A 24,890-nucleotide genomic window follows, 5' to 3' on the forward strand; every position below is an offset into this window, starting at 1 on the left:
GCCCTGGGATGAAGCAGTACATCCCTAGCACATTCCTTATCATGCACACACCATCAACCACATAAAATCTTTCTCTCAGAAACTTTTGCACTCCTTGGGGTTATCAGCCTCAACACCAGGCTTTCCCAAGCATGCCTTTCTGTAAGCTATGTGCTTAATATTTTTTGTATGTGCAGAATAACTTTGTATAGCCCTCAGTTCCAGCATATGGCCTAGACAGCCTGTTCTAAAATAATAGAATCATAGGATGGTTCACTTTAGAAGGGATCTTTAAAGGCCATCTGGTCCCACTCCCTGCAGTGCAAAGGGACACCCACAGCTCCATCAGTGCTTAGAGACCATCCCCTGACCACAGGTGCCTGCAGGAATGGGGCATCACCCCCTCTCTGGGCAACCTGCACAGTGCCTCACTACCATTATTGTAAAAAGCATCTTAATTATGTGCAATCCAAATCTGCCTTCTTGGTTTGAAATTATTTCCTCTTGCCCTATCACAACTTATAATGTTTGAAAATACAAGACATGGAAATGCTGAAAGCATTAAGAGGGATGCAAGGACTTTCTGGACAAGGTCCAGGCAGATCATGTAGCTGAAGATGCTGGAGAACATTTGAGGTATTGTGTTGGTTCTCTGTCAGATGAGTTATTTTCCCTGGATCCTTGGTCCAGCAGAGAATCTTGCAAGTAATAAAGGGAAGGGATATGCAGTGTATATAGCCAGTCTGAAAGACAAATACAGGTCAGGGGAGGGGGGCTGGAGTTTGATGATCCTTGGGGTCCCTTCCAGCCCAAGTCACTCTATGATTCTATTATTATTGTTGTTGGGTTTTTATTTGATGTTCTGGGTTATTTTAGGTCCCAAAGGAAACATGGAAACTGATATAAGACACAAACACAACAGTTTTAATATTTTTTAATATATTTTATAGCTGGAAATCACACAACTGTTTTCAAATCACTATGCTACACAATGCACCTATCATGTGAGTAAGGTTCACTTTTACAAGCAAAACTAATAGTGTGGTTAGAACAGACAGGGTAACACCTTGTGCAAGGCATGTGATTCATTGAGACAGAGGAGTTACATGCCTAATCAATAGAGGAGTGGTCTTAATGATGTGTAAAGATGCATTTGTCTCTGTTGTAGTCATGAGGCTAAAGGTGAAGCAAAAAATAGTTTTCCACAAAGTCAAATGTCCCCTAGCCTAAATAATTAGCCAAGAGTTCAGTTAGAAACCAAAAAGAGACAAGAGCTCTACTTTTTGATGCTAAACTGATATAAGTGTAGCCTGTACTTGAATGGCTAGAATCTCTAGCAGTGCTTTCAAGTCTGGATGCAGGCACTTTTGGGAATGGTCCTACCTTGTTATAAACTACAAATGTGCTCTGTATACCTTTTGTACACTGTTTTGGAGAGTTTGATGCAGAGCCCAACTCAGTCCCACAGAAAGAGAAAGGCCTCCATGGAAGTAATGTAGTAACATTAGCACAGCGTTAATTTGAACTGATTAATTAGACCATACTCTGCATCACTTCTGACCTCAAACACATTCTTCATTGCAGAGGTAATGAGCTGAGAAATAGTAGGCAGAAGGGAAATCAACACAGCAATTACAGAAGATAAGTTCATTGTTCAAAGGAGGACCCAAAAACTTACAAAAGCGCAGTTTATCTGTGGTTTTAATTGATGGATCCAGCTAACTTTCATGGATATTGCAACATAATAGGAGCTATTGGTAGTAAGTGAACAGTTGGACTGGATGATCTTTTAGGTCTTTTCCAACCTTGGTGATTCTATGATTCTATGATAAGGTTTGTTGCAGCTACACAAGGACCAGTCTCTGGTCACAGAAACAAAAGGATGGAAATTATTCTGAACTCAAGGAAGACCCGCTGGGATCCTACCTAAGGTTCGCTGTGTGTTCTCTTTTGTATTCACATAATTTTCCTAATGTTCAGTTACTTCAGCTTTTGTCATGGAAAAGAAAAGGTCTGGGGTCCTCTGGCCTGACTTAATCTCTCCATTGTACAGGCACAAAAGAGAAAAAGAACAACGAGCAGATAGTGTAATTGTTGCTAGCCGTTGCCACTCTATAACTCTTTCAAATGGAGATTAATTACAGAACTCCCGAAAACTGGAAATTTCAGGAAATGCTGGCAAAGATGTGACAAAAGCACCTCAGCTGTGAAGAAAGGCTGATGGAGTTGGGCTTGTTCAGCCTGGAGAAGAGAATGCTCCAGGGAGACCTTAGTGCAGCTTTCAGCACTTGAAGGGAGACTATAAGACAGGGAAGGTCAAATTTAAGTCAAATATTGGGAAGAAATTCTTTACTCAGAGGACAGTGAGGCCTTGGCACTGGTGCCCAGAGAGTGCGCCATCTCTGAAGGTGCTCAAAGCCAGGTTGGATGAGGCTCTGGGCTGCCTAATCTCATGGCTGACAATGGCAAGGGGATTGGAACTACATGATATTTAAGGTCCCTTCCTACCCAAGTTATTCTGTGACTGACTGAATCTTTGAAAGCTACGAAGAATCCGAACTGGTCATGTCTTAGTGCTTTCACAGCAACTTCACCTGCTAGATAAGTTCAAACAGAAGTTACACCATTCTGGTAGACACATGTTTTCCTTTTTGGACTGATTTTTTCAAGCAGTGATAGCTGAGTGACGTAGTTGACTGGACTGTTTTCTCTGGACACAGTCCCATGTTTGTGTGTGAAGCTCAGGTATTCTTGGTACCGCCATTTACACAGCTGCTTCTTGAGTTCACTTTGAACCTACAGAGAAAGAATTTATAAACAAAGAATCAGAAAATAAAGACAGAGTGAGCACTGAAGATAAAATATGCCAAGATTCCTGCGTGGCTTTGTAAGGCCCAGATGCACTCAAATCAATCAAGATTAAGCCTTAATGCAGTTTTAGAAGGACTGAAACTACATCCATGTTCACACTGAAAAATAAACAGATTCCAAAATTCAGAGGAACACATGGGAGCTACTACTGTCCATTGTTTACGTATAGGAAAAGGGAAGGGAAATAAACTTGTGGGAGAAAATAAACCTGAAGTGTTTAAAGCTTTCCACTGTGACATTGTGATAGTTATCAGAGGTAAAGTGGAGCAAATGTCCCTTGATAGGAAATTCACCAACAATTGGTAAAGGGTCACTGCTTCATAGCTGATTGAGTTGTCCTTCTTTCAGAATTAATTGAATACAATTAGAATTTAAAAAGGCACTAATGGGAAAAAAAAGAGTTTGGAGTATTTCTGCATTCAGGAACAGATCAAAGCACAGATCTATTCTGGAAACAGAAAGAAAAGTCAAAAATAAGAGATACCCATGACTTTCAAAAGTATTGGTAATCTCATATACTTGCTACTCACCTCTGCATTTGAAAAGCAGTATAGAAGTGCAACAAAAAAGCCCTAGGACAGGGAGAATAGAGAGAAAAAAACAACCAATGTGATATGGAGCACAGAAACCGGGAAAGACATAATCTTTTATTCAAAATTTGAGTAAGACAACAACAGTGTATTTTTTTCTGTTGTTCTGATGTAGGTGACATGGCAGTATTTACTGGGTTTTTGTATCTGGATTCAATGTCTCTGCAAAATCCAGAATATTTATAATATTATTTATGTCAGCCAGCCCACACCCAAACCATTCTGTAGACTGTGCTAATGCTGGTAGTCTCAGCTCTGAGCACTGTTGAATTATTGATTTGGTAAATTATTAATATAGTCCATGGCACAGATTTGGCCTAGTCCAACAGATATTTTTCCAAACAGGATCCAGCATGGAAAAGGAAACAGGGAAGTATTCATATGATGGACTCATTACTGATCAAGGGTAAGAGCAGAATAGATCGCTATATATTATCATGTTTTCGATCCTCTTATCATCTTCTTTGTTACATGTGGAATTATTTTCAATCAGTCCTTAATCCACAGGCTGATCTTTGTGGCACCCAGTCATTGTTATTCAGTAAATGCAGGTACATCTTTTTATGATATGAAGAATGAGTCAGAACCAAGAAGTGCTGTGAGATTTTAAATAATAAGATAGGGGAGCAAATAACATAAAGAGCTTGTTTGAGAGTGAGAGATGGAATGTGTGCATTGAATTTAGACACATTATTAGCACCTACTCTGATAACCAACCTAAATAATGAAATAGTGTGGTGCTTCAGCCCAAACCCTCAGGACTCATAGACTTTTTGTTCTGCTTACCTGAAAGGAACCCAAGCCTAGCTCAATGTAAAGTCGAGCTTCCAAACCAGTGCTCTCTGGGAAAAATGCAAATACGATGTAGTGCACTCCAAAGAGTGGGATCAGGAGTAATGTAGATTTAGCAAGTCTCCTGGCAAGTCAGGGATCAAAGAAGAAGGCATTTTTAGGTATGCGGAATTAGTGACAGCAGTTATATGTTGGAACAAATGTTACTACAGTCCATAATGGAAGCAACTATATTCAATAAATATGCGGGAAGATTGCTTTCTGGCACTCCCACTGTCAGCATCTGGCCAGCAAAGATGAACAAACCAGCGTGTAAGAACTTCAGAATGATCCTTAAGGGCTCTTCTCCATGCTATACATACAAAGGTTGAGGCACCAAATTGGGCGTTCTAACCCACCCTCCTGAGACCAGTCTCAGTCCATTGAAGGTTTCTACCATGTAAATGCCTAAACTTCCACAACTGCCAAGGATGATCTGATTATTACTGTCCACAAAACATGAGTCTGCTGCTTAAACATTGGTGCCAGAGCTATGGACAATGCCCTAGGGTTTTCTGCTTGATGTTTAGCTCATTCCAGAAGGACACAGTCTTGTACTGTAACTAGAAGACATCTTGGGATAAATCAAATATCTTGCTTGTCTTCTGACAGCATCACTGAGATCCATATTGATTTTAAAGGGGTTAGGAAATAAGACAGACTACGTTCAGTCACTGGAAGACTGGTAGCATGTTCCTGTTGAGGATTTAATAAAAATTATCTGCTTCTTTACCTATGAGACTGTCTGTGTGGAAATGTCTGGAAGAAAGATGGATGCATTACCTGAATACATTTACTCATTCAAGTTTGATCTTTTTTTGCAGCTGTAGTACTTTGCAGTAGACTTCTCTTCCCACCCTCCATGCTCTCCCATGGAACCTGGGAGGCCAGGTTCCTCCCTCTTCCCCAAAGAAGAGACTTGTGATATTTGGGATAAAAAGGCAAGTTTAGTTTACTATTTCTCCTGAGGACTTCTCTTTCTGTATTGTACCCAAGAAAACAATTTGTTTCCTTGCCTGTAAAACAATATCTTAGAGCAGCTAAAATGGGTAAATTTCAAGAGATCCCATAATACTTACACAAAGTGGCTTGAATTGCTCCCCCCGCCTTCTTGAGATTTCAATTTATGGACTAGAATTCTGATGACATTAATAAATATAATAAAGTTAATCTGAAAAGGCAAGACAGAATGTGTAAATTTACTACAAATCAGGAAGTATACAGGTATAGCTGTCAGATTTCAGAATATGCTCAAGAAAAAAATGCAGAAACATACCAGTACAGTTAACAGAATGGGGCCCTTGATGATCCATAACACCACTTCATTTTCATCATCATCCCAACACCTGAAATGGCAAACAAAAGCAATAATGTTACCCTATACCACTGGAGATTTTCACAACACGTAGAACTATTTCTGTCACTGAGTAGGAAGGTGATGGATGCTGTTTTAAATGATAATTGCTAGACCTCTGCCAGTCTTCTTTCCCTGATGCCTCCCCCAAAATTTATGTGCAGCCCAGTATAAAGGCAATTTATTCCCTCTTCTTTTGTTTTCTAGTTTTGTGATGCAGCACACTGAGCTGAGCAATGTTGGAGCTTAAAGATGATGGCTTAACCTGGCATGTCTGAATGTAAAGAGTATCTTTAATGTGTGTTCAGACTGTTAGGCCTGTGAATTAGCCATGGGATAAGAGTGGTTCTGATACTGTGGTTTGAAACTACATCCAATATCAGAGGAGCAACCAAATGAATGAAGGTGTCTGCAATGAAAATGTTCTGACCCTATAAATGTCGTCATTGGAGCTATTCCACTACATTACCTTTGCAGTCAAAAGTAATCAGTGTAACAGGATGTTATTCATCTCATTTTTATAATGAAAATACAAATATATTAGAGAAGAAAATGGAGTGGGTGGAGGCTTTGCTGGAAGAGCACTCAAAGTTCCAGCACTCTTCAGCCTCCTCTTCACAGAATTCTAGAATGATAGAATGGCCTGGGCTGAAAAGGCCCACAATGCTCATCTTGTTTCAACCCCCTGCTATGTGCAGGCTCACCAACCACCAGACCAGGTTGCCCAGAGCCACACCCAGCATGGCCTTGGATGCATTCAGGGATGGTGCATCCACAACCTCCTTGGGCTCTTCAACTGTGAGAACTTTTGTCAGAGCACTTGTTCACACTCTCCAACTTCCTTCTGAGCTTTATTTGTAATTGCGCCAGGCTCTTTTGCTACAGATTCAACAAATAAACCCAATAGTCTGGCCATTCTTTGGAAGAGGAGCAGCAGGAAAGGAGGAAAAATGAAATGCTCCTCACATCTTTCTGTGCACATACTCTGGAAAGGATGACCACTTGCGATATTAATATTAAGATATTAAGAAATATCACAGTGGAGAACATCTGATACACTGCAATAATTAGATGAGAGCAAAATACGATGTTTCACATGTGGTGGATTATAAGACTTATTATTTCTGCATCACTAAATTGAGTCCTGACAAGGTAGGTATGAAATAGTATCTCTTCCAACTTATCATCCCTGTGAAATGACATGAGGGCCTTCAGGGCAGCTCTTTGTAAACAGTCTTCTGCATTATAATTGGTATTCAAAAACAAAAAATAATAATTAAAAAGAACTAAAGGAAAATGACACATAAAAACACCTATCATCAAGGCATAATAATGCCTTTGTTTGGTATGTGCAGGTTTGAAAAGGTTAGGGCTAGAAATTCATGGCTGTTTTTATAAACAGAAGGAGTAATTTTCTTAAAATGCAATTATTTTAAGGATTGAGCATCAGGAAACTAAACATAATTTCAACTCTTTCTATGGCATTTCCAGTTTAAGGTACTCGATATCCGTTCATCAATACTAGAACTCTGAAAATTAATTTTCTCACTCACTCATGAAGTTTAAAAATTAAAGGCGCACATTTGGAGCAATATTCTTGTTTATCTGTTCTTAACTTCTATTTCTTTAACTGTTAGTAAATCAAAATATAATGTAAATTTAGATGACCTTGGCTTCCTTACTCAAATACTGACTTACCCTGTGTTTTGTTGATGGAGTCTTGTGAGAACCCAAGTAAGCATCACAGCAGTGGGAGCTCCTGTGCAAATTAACATGGAAAAGATTTTTTTTAATGCTGTGTTCCATGGAAACTTTATTGCAAGAATGTTCACAGTGCAGCAGATTGGATGCCCCATCAAAACACAGACAACAGGCAAGTCAAATTACAGAAAACATCACTCTCAGTTCAGAGAGAAAATCCATGTAGAATAGCAGAATGAAACCAAAATGAAAGAACTGAGAACAGAGAAAAATAGAATAGTTTTAAACATTCAGTTAGAATTGACATTTTAATTAACAAAGAGAAATATTTGTATTCATACTAGCTAGGACCTGAGTTGCCCCTGAGACATTTCTTACTTTTGATGGATTACAGGACATGAGCATTGCTGCAGTAGTAATTGAGGTGTTTCTTTGTTATTTCATGTTAGCTGTTATTAATCAAGGCCTAAGTGTTTAGTTTCTGGCAATCATAATTGGAATAGCTCCAAATTAATATCCCTTTTATAAAATTGAGTTGTTTTCTTTTTAATATAGTCAAATAAAGTCTGAGAATCTGAAGAAGGGAAAATTGTAATCTAACTTGTGAGAATTTGGATTTCACTCTCACATAAAAATGCTGCATAACCTCTCAATTTAAGTGTCTCTGTTTTAGAATAGCTTGAATTACAAGAAGATAAAAGAGTTGCATTAAGCCATTCTCTGCACTGAAATAAATTCTATGCATTCTGATACTGGGAGATATTTTAAATTTCTGTATAAACTCAAAAGATTCCTTAAAGACAGAAAATATCTCAATAATAATAATAATAATAATAATAATAATTTTATTCCTGGACCTGACCTCATGCAATCTCACACTAATCTCCTTTGGTCTCATAAAAGCAAAATGTCATCTTAAAGTTGGTCATTCAAACTTCTTTAGACAGGGGAGGGAGACAAGATGTTTTCAGGCTGTTATCCAGGCACATTAGTCATCTGCTTGAGGAATGGATTAATCACCACCGCAGCATGCCTACCTCACCCTACTGACTGCAGGAGAAACCCGGAGAGATAGCTTAGGTTAGATGATTAACTTATAATGACTTTAGTTGCATGAAATTAATTCCAGTCATAAAGAGGAGTGCAGCAGTCTTTTGAGTAGGCATATCCTAATGCTTCTAATGATCCGCTCTACCTTCTCCTTCAAAGTTTTAAATGGTGAAATATCTAACAAGATAAGAAATACGGATAATGGTATGGTTTTGATGTAGTGCTCCTTCATGAAAAGGTACCTTTCTTCAAAGGAAATTATCAAAGAAAATCTCAGAATATTTTATTTAGTTTTAAAAGTAAGTGGAAAAAGTAAAGAACACAGAGTGGAAAACAGTACAAACCCCAGCCAGCAAAGATGAACCACCATACGTATTGCTTGTCCGAAACAAAGGTCAGCAAAAGCAGTGTCTGAAGGTATATTCCTTCAACAAGAAGCCAGAAGAAATTGGCTAAAATACTGAACTGGAAGAATGCCATTGCAGCCTTACAAGCTACCTGGAAATGGAAATAGAAAGGAAGAAAAAATATCATTAGATGTAGTCTCCATTGGGTTTTGGTTCTCGACAAGTATAAACAAAACAAAATCTTGCCAAACTGAAACTGAGGAATTTAATACAAGGTTTCAAAAGGTTGAATGAATCAGAATATCTGATTATATATGTGATTATATGATAGAAAAGGGTACTGCTCCATTAGACTCAACAAGGTTGTACATTATATACTACAGCTGACTGTAACCCATGCCACTCAGTCTTGTGGTTTGTGGTATTGCTTGTTTTAAGATTATAGTTCTTGCAAACTAAGGAGAAATAAAAATAAGAAATCTCCATGTTTGCTTCAGTCACTAATTAAATATTAACTCAAGAAAAGAGGGTGGGAAAATTTAGTACCGTTGACATCAGGCAGTGGTCCATAGTTTCATCTGCAAACAAAACAGCATCTTTGGTGAAAACAGCAATTGCTCTCAGGATAAAGGAGACAAACAGGTGCATGTGGATGTAATTCCGTGTACAATGGAATTTTCTGACATAGAAAAAGAAAAGGAATATGGTTATTCAAGAGAAATTTGTCATGATCTCATCAAAACTCAGACAGGAATACAGTATTACTTCAGGCACTTTCCAAGTTCAAATTTCTCTATATAGTCCTGTCCACAAACTGACCCTGAGAAGAGGAAATCTCCTTCAAGATTTGGGTATATCAGCCTCCACATCCTGGGTCTCTCTATGAAAGAGAGACTGTCCTCCCCATCTAGGAAGTTGCTTCTGTTGTCTGCACTCTTACCTGGAGAGCAAGGTTAAGGCTTTGGTCCAGGTGCAGTGGAGTCAATCAGAACCAGGTTTCATTTCCTAATATCTAACATTATCAAACATGACATATAAATGTAGTTAAACTTCTCTCCATTGCCCCTGATATGTCTTTTACATAAGGAATGAGCAGCTTATAATGACTACAGGTTTAGGAAGTGAGACATACTCAGTTTCTGAAGAGTACATTCTGCTATGTACTGGAGAAATAGTTATGTTAATAGCAAAAACGGCTTGGAGCATTTTTTATTGTATGGTGCAATTAAGGAGACTAAGACAAACTGTCCAGCCAGCCAGCTTTATTGTTTTAGCATCTGTGGGGAAATGACACCACATGAATATAGAAGAACTCATTGCCATTGACAGTATAACATCTGAGAAAGGTTTGAAAATAGGTAAAAACAAAAACAAAAAGGCAAAGTGTTTGAAATGAATAAGGATGAGGCTGTCTATAGACATCCTGAAAAGAGACCAATTATTTTTACCTGAAGGCAGCAAAGACAATCAGAGCTGTAATGAGTGAAGTCACTGATGCTGCATAGCCAGCAGTGTAGACACGCCAAAATGCAGAATAATATGATTTCTATGAGAAAAAGAGAACACACACTGATGCTGGTGGTTATGCAGCATGCATGCTGGTGTGCTTCAGTAAGATACAATTTCTTTCACTAGTCAGTCCCATCCCTTACATATTGCTTTAGGTACTAAGGATTTGATTTAGGTTTCTCCCTCCATCACTAACATATTTGTGTTTTTTTTAACTTTGAAGCCTTCACACCCTTAAGAGTGAGCCAGGTTTCACAGCCCATTAGCTCATTCAAAATAGTGACCATAAAATAGCTGGAGCATGTTAATTTTGTTAAATAATTACGATTTCTCCAGTAGGTATATGTGGATTTGAAGATGCATTAACCTACTGTTGTGTGATTTGTGGATCAGCACCTTTAGATGAGGGCCATACTATACTCCTTTTTGGGTCAAAGGACATTTTACGCTGATTTGAGCTATGGTTAAAAGAGAAATGCAACTTGCATGCTGCAAGGTAAGGAAACCAGACCTCTGTGAAGAATTCTCACGGCTCCATGAAAATGTGAAAATTAAAGCTATGAAAATAACCTTGCTATCTTGAATTTTTGGACAAGTAGTTCAGTCAACAGTGATATGCACATTTTATTCTGATTTACTACAGGATCCCTTGATTATTTAAAATCCCAAGAAACCAAATTCTCTGAATTTTCCTCCTTGGAAATGCAGTGGACACTCTGTTCTCTAATTGATCCGATCTCTGTTTCTACAAAGGCAGCATTTCTCGGCTAAGGCAATATATTAGCAATTTTAAGTAGATCCATAAATAAATCAGGTAACCCTGACAACGTAGGAATCATCCTGGTGTTTTTGAAATACTGCTAATGATGTTTTATACGGTATTTTCAAAACAAAGGTTCAAATTAGAAAACAGCTTCTTCAGCTGAATAAGGACATGTTTTGATATTCTTTATATATTCTTGTAGGGTAGATTAAAATCAACACTTTACACAGGAGATGCTTCATGTTCTCAGTGAAGATACAACATATGAAACAAGTAGTCCTCTTAGAACATAAGTGGTGTTCTTATCACCTTCTTCTTTCTGTTTATACAACAGTAGAGCTTTTTGATCTTGTCTTCTCTTCATAGACCTTCAGGGTATGACTGAGATAACAAACCTGAAGGGTTTTAAAAGCATTTTTCTTTTCATGTTCTCCACATAGCAGAGAAATATAAATATTTCTGGGGGGAATTTTTCTCCAGATATTTCTACTACCTGTTACAACCACGCCTGTGTTTCCAACTTTATGGATTCAAATCCATCTATGATGTCCCAAAGACTCAGATAATTCAACTGTTACTTCTGTGTTTGAGTTTTTACACCTGGAGAGCCAAATGGCTTACTCCAGAAAACAAAAAAAAGCAGGAGCGTTAATGAAGACAGTCCTCTTCAACCTCTTCTGTCTTTGATCTCTGGCTAATCATGGCTAATCACCTTTTTCCACTGTGGAGTTATGACTCTGACCATGCACAAGGAGTTTTATGAGTTAGTCTTTTCTTTCACAGATTCCAATCTGCGGTATATCCATTGCTTCTATGAAAATACCCCAATAAGAGGAGGGGGCTGTGATGATACATAGTCAAGTGCATTTGTGTGAGATGTAGGAGCCTTGCCCAATGTAGAATGGGTACAAGGAGTTTCATTTAGCCAAGATTAGAACTCAAGAAACACAGGCAGTGAGTACGGCTTTACAAATCAGTACCCTTCAGCCATGAAACAAAGCTCACCCACTGAAGAACTACCACCACAATCACAGTGTGATGTACTGGAACCACACACAGTGCTTTACTGTGGGGGTGGTAAGTCTTCCTTGGAAGATGGTGTGGATTCGATTCCTGTCTCTCAGATAAATAAATTCTATTGGATAGGACAGGTGATCTACTGAGTAACACCAAGAGAAACATAGGATGGAGAACTTTATATTAAGTCTAATTTGTTACTTGATAGGTTTGAACTTGGCACTGAAGAAAGGTATCTGTCTACTCAGCATAAACAAGAGAGCGTGTTTTGGAGATGTGCACAATCAGGAAATAAAAACTCACCTGATCCTCAGGACCTTTGCTGGAACCTTCATCAAACCCACAAGCAACAGCATATGATGGAAATGGTTCTGACCAATATGCCTCCTGTGTGCAGTTTCTCTGAAGGAAGCCTTTGATGGCAAAATATATCAGAATTAATCAGAATAATTAGAATAATCAGAATTAATTAGATAATGGGGATGTTACATTGGTTTTTGTTTGTTTGTTTTCTGCTGTTAATTATTTTTATGTTTTGGCAAGAAATGATTTTGATTCTTAAGTTAGATTCTTGCTAATATAGTCATGTTGAGCAAAACTAGCTATAGACAGTTAATAATCTGAACATTTATCCTTTGAAAATTAACACGGATATTCCCATTCATTTCAGGAAGTAGAAGATCTATGTGACCTGAACGAAATTCTTTCTGTAAATTCAGTCTTCACACAGGAAGTCTATGAAATCTATCTTGCATTTACGACATAATTTGAATGAAAAAAGCCCTGAGCCACCTGATCTAGCTTTGAAGTTAGATATAATTTTTGAACTTGGTCCTGCTCTGACTCAACGTTAGGAGGTCCTTTCTAAACTTAATCTTTCATGATTTTATAAGTCAGTGATTCTGTGATGTATCCCATTATAATGACCTCAGCAACCTAGTGCAATTACCCATAGTTTTTAGATCAAGGAGACTAGGTAATTCAGTACTGCGCATGAAGCAAAAAAGTACCACCATAAACTAAGATGTGTATGTGCATCATTACCCGGCACTGGCTGACATGGGATGGCTTTGTGAGTCATGAAGTTACTGAATCTTTAACAATTAGAATTTATTTTTAAAGCACGTTGAGATAAGAAGAATATGATAAAAGTCTTGCCATGGATATTGGTGATTTCTTCAAAAAATCTTGGACAAGGAATTTTAACTATTTCCCCCAAAGCAGCTCTGGGCCAACAACTTAGACCATCCCAATCTCTGGCGCAACCTGGAAAGAAAAAATAAAATGATTCTAAGTAAAGGAATTATGTACAGAGTTGATTGGCAATAATGAGATTGTCCGTGGCTATTCCCACTTATACGTGTGCATGGAGGAGTCACAAGAGGTGACAAAGCTCTACAAATGAAGGACTGTGTTACTTTCCTCTTCCTCTTGATTGTATCATCCTTCACAAGTGCACTTTTACCTTCTGTTTTGAAAGAATGTTCATGAAATTCAAGCAGACACAATCTGAAATTCAAATCAACTGCAACTCTTTCTATTGTCAAAACAAAACAAAATGGAAGGCAATACAATAAAATTATGGAATAATTATTATCTCTCAAGATTTTTCATTAATGGCTTTGGAGTCTATATGAACATCTAGATGAAAATAATTGAAAAAATCAACATTAACTTCCTGATTTCACATTTAAAGTATTTTCATTTCAACTGACTTAAAAGAAAAACCCATAGAGGATGAAATCCTACTATTAGTCAGCCAAAATTCTGGCAATAGATTTCAACAGGGGTTAGATCAATCCCAAAGCAAGAGAACTTCTTGAGCATCTTCTGAAATGACCATCATTAGGAGCAGACCTGCCTAGTTTGTAGTTGTAGGTTCCCCACACCAGAGGTTGCTGACTGAAGGTACAGCAATATGTGTCCAATGAAAAGTGTTATCAGAAGTTATGGTTAATCATGGCTTTGTCACTGATGCCTCACCCTGAGACAACAGCTGCCGTCATGCAGTGGCTATTGTCAAGCAGGTGTGGGTGCAGCACAAAAAAATTACCAACTACGTAAAGGTACCCAAAACAATACAATAGAGAAAAAAAAAAGAGCATCATGCTATATCCAAAACTAATCTCTAGGCAGTTATAAGGCAGATATAAAACAGTGCATGAGTTTCATTTGGGAGGTGTTATTTTCTTTCAGTGATTCTTTTCTGTTTCCTCTGTGACTGATGAGAAGGCGAATCTAAAATTGTCAGGAGCTGAAATGTGGAAGCAATATTACTTTCCTGTAGCAAAGCAGAGTTCCTCTCTGGCTTCGGAATGGAGAGTTCTGAGAATCTTTCACAAAGTTATCCTCACACCATCTCCTTGAGGATGAAATTCCTGCTATCCTCAATTTGCCAGATGGGAAAATAGAAGTCCCGATTCATTATCTCTAATTTTAATTGTCTAAAATACATTAGCTATACTTAGCTATATTCCTCCTATAATCGGCATAAAGAGACAGGGACTTCCAGTGGATGATTCATCCCATATATTGGTGGCTCCCTTCTGAGGACAGGATGAATCACTCACTGCATGTACCCAGGTCTCTCTGATGATTATAGACTAGAATGCTAATTTGCAAATGGACAAAGTTAGGTAAGCTGAGCTCCATATAGACATGCAGCAGTTCATACATCTTAGGAGAAAAAGGGTGCCACTAAAAAGCACTCAAAAACCATGAAGGAGCTCTTGGATAAAAATGTAGCCTATTTGACAATGTGGGGTTAAGCAACAGATTCTTGTTTGGAAGTGGAACTGGGATGTTTTCAGTCTCAGATTGGGCTCCATTTCCAGTGGCTCAAAATTGAGAGAGAGGCCACTAAATGCAGTGAACATTTGCATGCTGAGGTTTTCAGGAGTCTAATGAGTTGCAGTCACCTGAGACTCCATATAGACAACTGCAGTGGCAATTGCATCGAGAATGTCAACATGCCAAGTAGCAAAGCAATTGGATATGCTACAGAAAAATACATAGAATCATTGAATCACTAAAGTTGGAAAAGACCTCCTGAATCATCCAGTCCAACATACTCTCTAAAAAAGTAGAAATACAATATTTTGAAGGAGTTGGGATTATTTATTTATTTATTTATTTAGCTTCCAGCAAATAAAATTTTTACCAAAATTTGGATGATTTTCAACATAATATAATTTTAGTTCATTATCAGGAAGCAGCTTCTATTTTATTTATTTGTTTGTTTATCTATCTATCTATCTACTATCTATCTATCTATCTATCTATTTATTTATATAAATGATAATCCCTACCCAAACTATGCACCTAAATTTTTCAGAGTATGAACTAATCATCTTAGTCTCATCCTGTAGATAGTAAAGAGAAATATGACTGCAAAGAATGATTCATCACATCCTAAAATAAGCATCTAAGCCAGAGGCAATGAAAAATTTTCTAGGGACATCTACTTTCCTCCACTGACTTTAAGGGAATCTAAGAAGACTCATCCTGACTTAGACACTAAGCTTTTAAAGATGTCCAAAAGCAGATGATGGGGTAATGCTCCAGCCAACAGGAGAAGCACTTCATACCAAATTGGAATAGAGGATAAGAATATAGAAAAATAGGAATGTAGATTCAAATTGTGACCCAAAAGAACAACTGATATCTTCACAACACGCATCTGAAGTGATACAGTGCATATTAATAGCAGATCTTGGAGCATTACCTTTAAGATCAGGTGAAACAGATTCATTCCTTTCTAAGCAGAGTGCCTCCTCTTTTACCACCTGCTGGAATATCTTGCATTCTGGATGGATTCCCACAGCCTGAATGAGACAAAGACAAAATAATTGGGAATTCCAGTGATTACCAGAGCAAAAGAGCAGGGTTTCTTTCCAGTTTGTTTAGGGTTTATAATTTGAGGTAAAAAATCTTGCAGACTCAAGCCAAAGTTTTTTCTGTAAACAGGACATGTAAATGGCAGAAGGATGGACAAAGAGAAAAGGTGGCTGTGATCTTGAACGTGTATCAGTTTATATACATGTGTGGGTATGCATCCTTGCTGGGATTTTCCATGGTATCACTGTTTATACAACACCTAACAGCATGTGTTATTGGGTCAATTTCTTACATACAGAATAATGTAATTTAGGCTCTTAAGTATTATGCTTGGTTTCCATCTCCTACTCTGGAAAGTTTCAGGACCTCTGTACACTTGCGTCACATCTGCTTTCATTGTGAAGATGTTCTTAGTAAACTAAAAACTCCAATAATGATGGCAGGTACTTCTTTAAGGGGCTATTTCATTCTGAGAACTCCTATATTTCTGGTGCCCACATGACCTTGTTACTCAAGCTTCCTTTGCAGTCAATAGAAATCCAAGGGATGCTTCAGTTATCCAGGGAGGGTCAATGACATTTGGGGTGACATAAGGTATCCCAAATGTCTTGTGTAAGCCCTGTGTTAATTTTGCCAGACCTACCTGTTTGAGTTGTCTTAAATAGTTCTACACATGCATATTTAAGCAACTTAATCAAAGTCATTAGAGTCAAGAGAGCCTAGAAAGCATATCAGCCATGTTCAGATGAATGAACAGGTCACCAGAGTCTTCTTTGGCTATAGTGGGATCTTCATGACATACGGAGTCACAGAATTGTGAAGCTCTTATGCAAGCTATTCAAAATAAAGCCAAAGGCTTTGAGGGCAATGATTTTAATTGAAATGATGGATTGAAGGATTTCTGAGACATTTCTGAGGAAGACCGTAGGTCATTCTAAACCTCTAATGACTTTGAAAACACAGTGCAGATGAAAACGTTGCTGCTTTATTGCCTTTTCAGTCACTGGACGTTGATTTATTGGCTTTGAGAATGTTTTCAGTCAACACTGCGAGCAGGACTTCTTTTTGCCTCCACAGAAACTGTACTGGAAGTCATGTAGACTTTTTTTACAAGATTATCTGCCTAGAGGAATAAAAAAGTAGGAACACAAATTTGTCTCCAAAAACCTTCAACAATTGTGCCTACATTGGGGTTTTAAAGTACCATGCAGACACACCGCATTTAATTATGAGGCCCTAGAGATGGTTCATACATCCTAATATTAGAACAGAAAGAGGATTAAGGACGCTGTATGAAAAGAAATTTAAGGCACTGCTTTTTTTTCAGGCATAATATCCCTCCAGCAGTAATTTGAAATACATTTTATAAATCAGCATAAGTTATTCTTAGAATAGTACCTCTTGCTGTTCTACTGTAGTAACACAATTCTGAAATGTAATTTTTCAGATTTAATCTGAGTCCCATTTATCACTTTACCATTTAAAATGCATTTCAGTTGTCTGCATAATGAACAAAAAGTTCAAGTAGTAGTAAGAAACTGATTACAACGTAAATCCATTACTTCTACTTATAGGAATGGAGTCAGATGGACAGAAAGCAAGTCATTATTTCATTTTCTGAATTTCCTGGATCCTGTTGCTGCTAATGAGAAATTTTGTGTATGGATTATTCTTAGGCTTGATGTTTGAAAGTTAAAATACCTATATTGAGTCCTCTGGTCAAAGACTTGAGAAGCAAAGTCCAGAGCCCAAACATGAAATCAAAACCAAGAAGGGAGAACTGAAATGCTTTTGAGATAAAAGCATTTGGGGGCAGATAAGTTAACATAACATTCCTCTTCATGCCAGAGTGTGGGGAATGGTAAAAGCAGACAAATAATTAGTAATAAAATACCTTAAAGGGGGAAGTGATACCTTTTTCCAAAGGCCAACTTAAGCCACACATGTAGCGTTCACAGGTGGAACACACAATGAGGAATGGAGCAACTGTGCTCTCCCAAATGCATTGTCAAATGGGGAACATGTATGCTAGAATGCCTGCTGCTTGAGGGAGGCTGTGTCTCCTTTTTTCCCTCTATTGGTAAACCCACACCTGCTGAACCAGTCCCTCAGTCACCATAATTCAGAACTGCACTGAAGTGAGTGGAGTGAAAATAATTTACAACGGTTGTAGAAGCCTGTGGTCTACCTATACGGAAGTTGTGCATTGGTTTTACGCATGACAAAGGAATTACTGTAGCAGAGCAGATCCCTAGACCACATAGTCTTGACTCTAACAGCAATTACAAATCACCAGTAAACATAATTTTAGGATTTATTTCAGAAATTCTTGGACAACTACTGCTGATGTTCACCATTGATGAGATTGTAGTCAGTGCCTCTGCTGTCAGTGGTTAAGCAATTAATTAGCATACACACATTTTATTTGATTTTAGGGGATAGGATTTGGGGTGAGAGTAGCTGTAGTAACCAGAACCAGAGTTTTTGTTTTGGGCCAGTGCATAGATAAAATATTTTGGACTGTCTTGTGGTAGAAAAACAACATCAAGTGCAGTTACAGGAGTTGCCTATGGCCCACTCTACAAGAAGCAAAAATGTGGAGGGTATTGTCAAGAAATAGCATTGAAGCCCTACTTAAAGTAATGTTAAAAAAAAAGACAAATGACACATATACAAGAAATTAAGAACAGTGATGATGCTTCAATTTATTGATTTTCCTCCAGCTTTAAGAAAAAGGCACCATTTTACAGCTAAGGAAAAGCCTTCTGGGTGGAACATTATTTGTGATTTGTTATGTATGATTTACTTCTTTTTTTCTTATTAATCTCACAGGTCCTCCGGATAATAGTGCATGTTGTTGTTCTAACCTGTGTCCGCAATGGTTAGGTGATAGGGTTTTCTAGAAAGCAAGGGCCCCTTGTTTCTTGTTTTGGTCAGGGACATAGTTCTGCAATTTTGGATACATCTTCTATAACCACTGAGCTCTTGTAGGAAAAGAGTTTCTCCTGTTCACCTTATAAAGGGGTAATTTAGGAGCCAAAGCCAAGACGTCTAATCTGATAGTCTTCACTGCCATGGTAATAAGCCAAAGAGGCTGGTTTCAAACAGTGTTTTGGTGATCATCATTTCCTGCTGGCAAGGTAATAATCTGGCTTTGAGTTTACTGTAAATTCAATTATAGAGCGCCTTCACCAGGAGGCTTATACAGAAAACTCAGCTCATGAAATGCAGCATTGAGGACAGTACTCAAAGGAATGAGGTCTTGCATTGCTGAGGTACTGAGCTGGCTTGAACATTAGCAACCATCCAGAGCTCACAGGGGTGTCTTACATTTGAGTTCTAGCCACTGAAACAGTCTTTCCTGTAAAATAACAATCACAAGTGAACATGAAAATGTTACCTAAGACAAGACAGAGGATGCTAAAAATCTGAGACAGTTTATTAGCATAGAATCATTATGCTTGGAAAAGACCTCCAAGATCATCCAGTCCAACTGTCCACCTACCACAAACATAGCCCTCTAAACCATGTTCCTTAGTACCACATCTAAACATCTCTTGAACACCTCTAGGGACCGTGACCCCGCCAACTCCTTGGGCAGCCCATTTCAATGCCTGACTTCTTCAGGGAAGAAATTTTTCCTAATACCCAAACCAAACCTCCTCTGGCACAACTTGATGCCATTTCTTCTTGTTCTATCACTGTTACCCAGGAGCAGAGGCCGACCCCCATCTCATCTCCATCTCATTTCAGGGTGCTGTATCTGTCTTTCATGATCCTGAGCTGTCTGGGCCTGATCACCTGCTTATCCCCCACACACTGTTTGAAAGCACTCACTCATAATGATTCTGCATTGAAACCTTAAGCAGTATACTCAGTGGTAGTAAGTGGCATAATTTTTCCTCTGTGATTTCACTGACTTGACCAAATTTGAAAGGTAATGGCTCTTTGGGCTTTGATTTTTTTCTGTTGGAGAAGACCAGACTTAGCAAGCCCTGGGAAGAGAGAAGCTCTTGCAAGATTTCTTGCTGGTTAAAAGCAGCCATTTGTGAGAGCCCATCAAAGATGGTGCCTGAAGGCTGTTGTGGAGGTAGAGAAACCATAACTCAGATGGCGCATAAGAAACAAATCTTCGCTCATTAAAATGTCTATTATCATATGTGGGAAAAAATAGGGATGTTTTCTATGCTCTCTAAAAATAAGGAAAACACTTCAAAGCTGGGTACTAATATATTAGTCACTTCTGAAACAGCAATTCAGTGGGATCAAAGAGCCAGGGGAAATTTGGTAACACTTAGTCTTTTTGAACATTCATTAAAAAAATGGAAGAAGCATTTGAATTTATTGGCATATGGAAATGTTTCAAGAACCTGAATTGTTTTTCCAGTGATCTGGTTAGTTTCTAATACAGTCCAAGTCTGAAATCTGAAAAATAGATTGTGTATCAAGTCCATAAATCCTTCACTAAGAATATTCATTACTGCTTTTTCAGTCTCTGTCTCTACAGTTTGCATTCATCTCTCAGATCTCATCTCAGATCTCCTCTGAAATCATCTCTGTACTCTCTGTTCTCTATATCTGGGCTCTTCCTGTTCAGCTTTTCCTGATATGATGCCTGAATATTTTCTCCCACATTCGAGCTGAAGTTGTCTGCCCTTCGTATCACATATTTACCTCAGTAAATTAAAAATTACTTGGTATTTTGATATGCAGAAAGGCATGATCAAAAATCCTGCATTCCCTGCCTAGATTTAACTGCACAATGGTTCTGTAAGCTTGCCGATGGCAGTGTAAAAGACACAGTGAAGAAAACGCAGCAAAATGTGCCCTAAAATGCATACTTTTTTTCTTCAACATTGCAATGTTGATGAATATAATAACTTCATAGGATGAAAGGTGGCTCATGAAAAGATTTGAAATACTTCCAATCACTGAAGAAGTCAAAGGGAGTCATCGGGCATTTTCATAAACTTCTCTGCTTTAGGAATGGGATTGGATGAGATGATCTCCAGAGATCCCTTCCAATCCCAACAATCCTGTGATTTTGAGACAGAATTCCATTCTATTGGAAAACTGGAAGAAACTATTAAAAATTAACCACATCAGAACTTAAATCTGGATGTAAAAAACAGCCAGTATCCACTTTTTTCCTCCCATATCTAAAACCCATTTGCCACTCCTGATTTTACTGGAATGTAAGGCATGATCTCACCACAGCAGTGCAATGGCTCCAGTCACCAACGAAGTGTTTCGTTATCATAGAAAATCCTGTCCTTAACTTGAGAGTTCTGACACAGCCTCGATCCTCAAAACTCTCAACCCCAAAGGTAAAGTCCTATTTCCAATCTTTCTCTTCAGCCAGTTAAACAGATTATTGCAGGAGTCTTTTTGGCTTAAAATGACTATCTAGAGGGTATTTTCAGTGTTTGTTTCCTCTTTCTAACTCAATTACCTATGGAACAAGAGAAGATGAGACACTGATTGCCTTACAATCGTTTAAAGGAATATCTCTTCAAGATTGCTTTTAGGACATTGGAGTAATGCTTGAATGCTCCTCTGTGTATTGGATTGTATTTATGGGACTGTATTTAACTGCATAGCCTTGTACAGAACAGTGTTTTTCATACGTATGTATCTGTGCATGTCAGTGTATGTATATTAGTGTTATGTACCTATTACTCAGAGGTAATTCTGTATGTGACAATACAGACATAATAGCTTTTGTTTGCAAACTCTGTAGTTAGTATTATCTTGAGGAAAATGAAAATGAATGCATTATCAGCATAGATTTGATAGACTCTTTAAAGTATGTAAAGAATAGAAGCACGCTACTACCTGATGATCCTTCCACTCTGCTATTTCACATACTTAAACTACATAGAAATTTCTCCCTTACTGCGTGTGTAGTGGGTTAGCCTAAGGGTGGGAATCATATCACCTAATCCCAAAGAACTTAAAGCTGGATTTTGAAGTTAATTGGGAATCTCACTCTACCAAAGCCATAACCATTGCTCTTGGAGCCTTTCTACCCCTTTCCAGTAGTATGAAGAGACTCAAAACGAGTAGCTTTAGACATGAATTCCAAGATTCTGATGGATAAGTTTGGATGATTTATTCAAATTTCCCTTGATAATCAGTGAAGGCAGATAGGCAGTTTGAGGGAAGGATTCCTCCTACCTCTGTTTGAGGACATAGATTCTTGCCACACAGAACCCATCTCCCTCCATTAACTCACTCCAGAACAAAACACCTGAGCTGCTCCTTCCACCACTCCAGCTGCCTAAGGATGGGGAACTTAAGATCACTGGATCCTAGAAGACTGCATATCCCTTAAACTCTAATTAGTAAGTAGTAGCTATGCCAGGAATTTAAAAACCCAGCTCCCTTTTATTGGGAACACAGCACCTCAGCATGGATTCAGATCTATGTGCCTACTACCTCAGAGCTAACCCACCTCTGTTTCCATTCTCACCTCCACTCATTAAATCAGACAGAAGTCTTTTCCCAGAAATGTGAAAAGCCGCTAAGTGTTTGCAGAAGAAAGCAGTTCAGCTCAGCAGGATGGATGGTTAATGCCGTATCTTTTCAGTGTCTCATCCTCTTTTCCCTGAGACTCTGAGCTCTCTAAGACAGGAAAAGTCCTTTTTATGCATTTCAGCACCTACTGCTCCCTGTTGCTTGTCACTTACAAGCAAATGATAATTTTTAATGTCAAGGACTACTCTCCAAGGCACAAAGGAGCTCTTGCAACATGCAGCTCCCTATGGAGCTGATAGGAGCCAGAAGTACCTAAGTACACAGAGGAAGTTTTCAGGATTACCCTTCTAGTTTATTTTCACATCTGTGTGAAGAACTATTTGGAGAATCTGCGCTATGATTATTTCTCTTCTCTGATGTGTTCCTTTGGCACGTGATTAAACTGTTTGTCCCAAACATCCAAGGATCTCAGATCCTCTTTGACAATTGGGCTTTGGGTACAGATCTCCCCACCAGCCAAAGTCTGAGGTGTGCAAGCCACTGAATTTAGAACACTGACTTCCCAGACAGAGTTCCTATGTGACCAATATATTGATCACAAAACCTTTGTGGAGCTTTCAGTTTGTTAAAGTGAGATTTGTCTTCTCTCACCCCATCTGATAAGGAATTTATTACAGGCACTGACTGCTGCAGTATGCTGAAGTGTTAAGATGCGTGGCAGCCCACAGGTGTGCGTGATACATCATTTCAGGTTAGCTCTGCTCTGCAGACATCTGCAAGAATACACTGTGCCAATGATACGTGTAAAAAGGGCCATCCAGCTGCCAAAGACACTCTACCTGTAGCAGCAGGATGATTCAGGTTGAATAATAACCATAGGTAACAAGGTTTTTGTAGCAAAAATCCACATCACAACACTTGTAAATGAAACTGTGTAAATACAGAGAAAAAGTGAGAGTTCCAGAGGATGGGAGGTAAAAATGAGCATCCTTTCACTTTTTGAAAGTGAAGGGCAGAGTCCAGTCTGCGACCATCTAGATTTACTAGAAGAAATCAGGCTCTGTAGGAGCCTTCATCCCATCTGTCTTTTGCAGGACAAGATGAAATGCCTCCAGGGAAGGTAACGGTCTCCTCATTGACAACAGAGGAAGCCTGAATCTCAGTCTGTGCTAAATATTTAACTCCAAACTGGCTCATGGTAGAATTAATGACCCCCCAAGAATCACACAGGAAGGTTTGCAGACAACTCTTTAAGGCCAACAAAGGGGAGATATGACTCTACTTACACCTACACCTGCTATGGCTCATCAGCACAGGCAACCCCAGCAGCTGGCATGGGAGGGATGTACACACTCACTCTCTGTTTGTGTCCCTCTGCTCATATATCTTCCCTGGTGCTTAATGTTACAGTCTCACCTGCAGCCGCCAGCACACAGCAGACACAAGATGGTTTGTGCTCCTGTTTGGAGATGTTAAAAGTAGCTGCCTTCAGGCTTAAAATTAGCAGTGCCCTCTCAAAGAGATAGATGTCCTGTACCCATCAGGAGGAAGTATTCCTTTCTAGTTATCCTCCCTCCTCAGCAAAGTTGCCTTTCATTCAGCAAGGGAGCCAGCAAGCCCACCTTTCCTGTCCCTCTGAAGCCATACTACAGCTGTTCTGATGTAGGGTTGCATTTCTATCCTTTGGAAACTGCACTTTTAATCAATAGGAACTGAAAGAGGTATTAATAACATTTTAAGACTCAAAAACTATAATAATAATAACAGTAGAAATGAACCTCCTAACTCACAGATGTGCTTTAATCCTCCTCCTTTTTTTTTTTCTTTTTTCTTTTTAATCTCCTTTCCCTTACATCAATTTCTTTCTGCTCACTCCCTGCTCAGATAAAAGTTATCCTACCTCTGGATCAAACCACCCCAACCCCCTTCAGGACCCCGTGGGGCAGCGGTGGATCCCTTAAGCTGCAGGCAGCAGCCAGATGTGCAACACCCGCTCTCCATCCCGCCGGACACTCACCAGCGGCAGCAGCAGCAACCAGCACAAACTTCGCATCCTCCGCAGCATCCTCCCCTCTTCTCTCTCTGCCGGGGCTTCCAAATGCTGCTCAGCCCGCCCACACCTGCCCAAGACCCGCCCCGCAGCTCCTTGCACCTCCCTTCCCGATCACCGGCTCTTTTCTGGGCGACTCGACAATTGCAACGTTTCATGTTATGCGGGGTCAGGTGAAGAGAGGGATGCTCTCCAGTAATCCCTTTTGAGGTTTTGGATCCACCTTTTTGAACTTATGCAAAAACATGCAGAGCTGGAGCACCGGCTGCTCTTGTAGGGTAGGTTTGGAGGCAAATTCTTCCTGTACTACAAGAGATGTTGGATTCAGCTCTTGTTTTGTGCTTGGGGCTGCTGGCAGTGGGTTCTGGAAGGGTCTGCAATGTGGGATTCTCTCTGCATTCTCCATGAGGGAGTTTTGGAATCCAGCTCCCCTCAGGTGGGAGATCTCAAGCCCTGACAGAGGATTTCCACCCCTCTCCCCCTTTCCCCCTAAGCTTCAGAAGGGCTTTTTTAA

General features: G+C 39.0%; 1 protein-coding gene across 1 annotated transcript; it reads right to left on the reverse strand.

The window, feature by feature from the left end:
• Positions 1–897: 897 nt before the first annotated feature.
• On the reverse strand, positions 898–24,611 carry LOC107308653 (vasoactive intestinal polypeptide receptor-like). Its single transcript, XM_015852677.2, has 13 exons — positions 24,344–24,611; positions 15,737–15,836; positions 13,171–13,278; positions 12,316–12,425; positions 10,172–10,269; positions 9,270–9,402; positions 8,721–8,874; positions 7,324–7,384; positions 5,548–5,617; positions 5,351–5,442; positions 4,227–4,356; positions 3,381–3,422; positions 898–2,775 (listed from the first exon to the last, which is right to left on the reverse strand). The coding sequence occupies exons 1-13, from the start codon at positions 24,389–24,391 to the stop codon at positions 2,587–2,589; spliced, it is 1,335 nt and encodes a 444-aa protein (XP_015708163.1). The 5' UTR covers positions 24,392–24,611; the 3' UTR covers positions 898–2,586.
• Between the last annotated feature and the right edge of the window lie 279 nt (positions 24,612–24,890).

The sequence above is a fragment of the Coturnix japonica genome, chromosome 2 (genome assembly GCF_001577835.2).
Source record: "Coturnix japonica isolate 7356 chromosome 2, Coturnix japonica 2.1, whole genome shotgun sequence".
NCBI classification, from domain to species: Eukaryota; Metazoa; Chordata; class Aves; order Galliformes; family Phasianidae; genus Coturnix; species Coturnix japonica.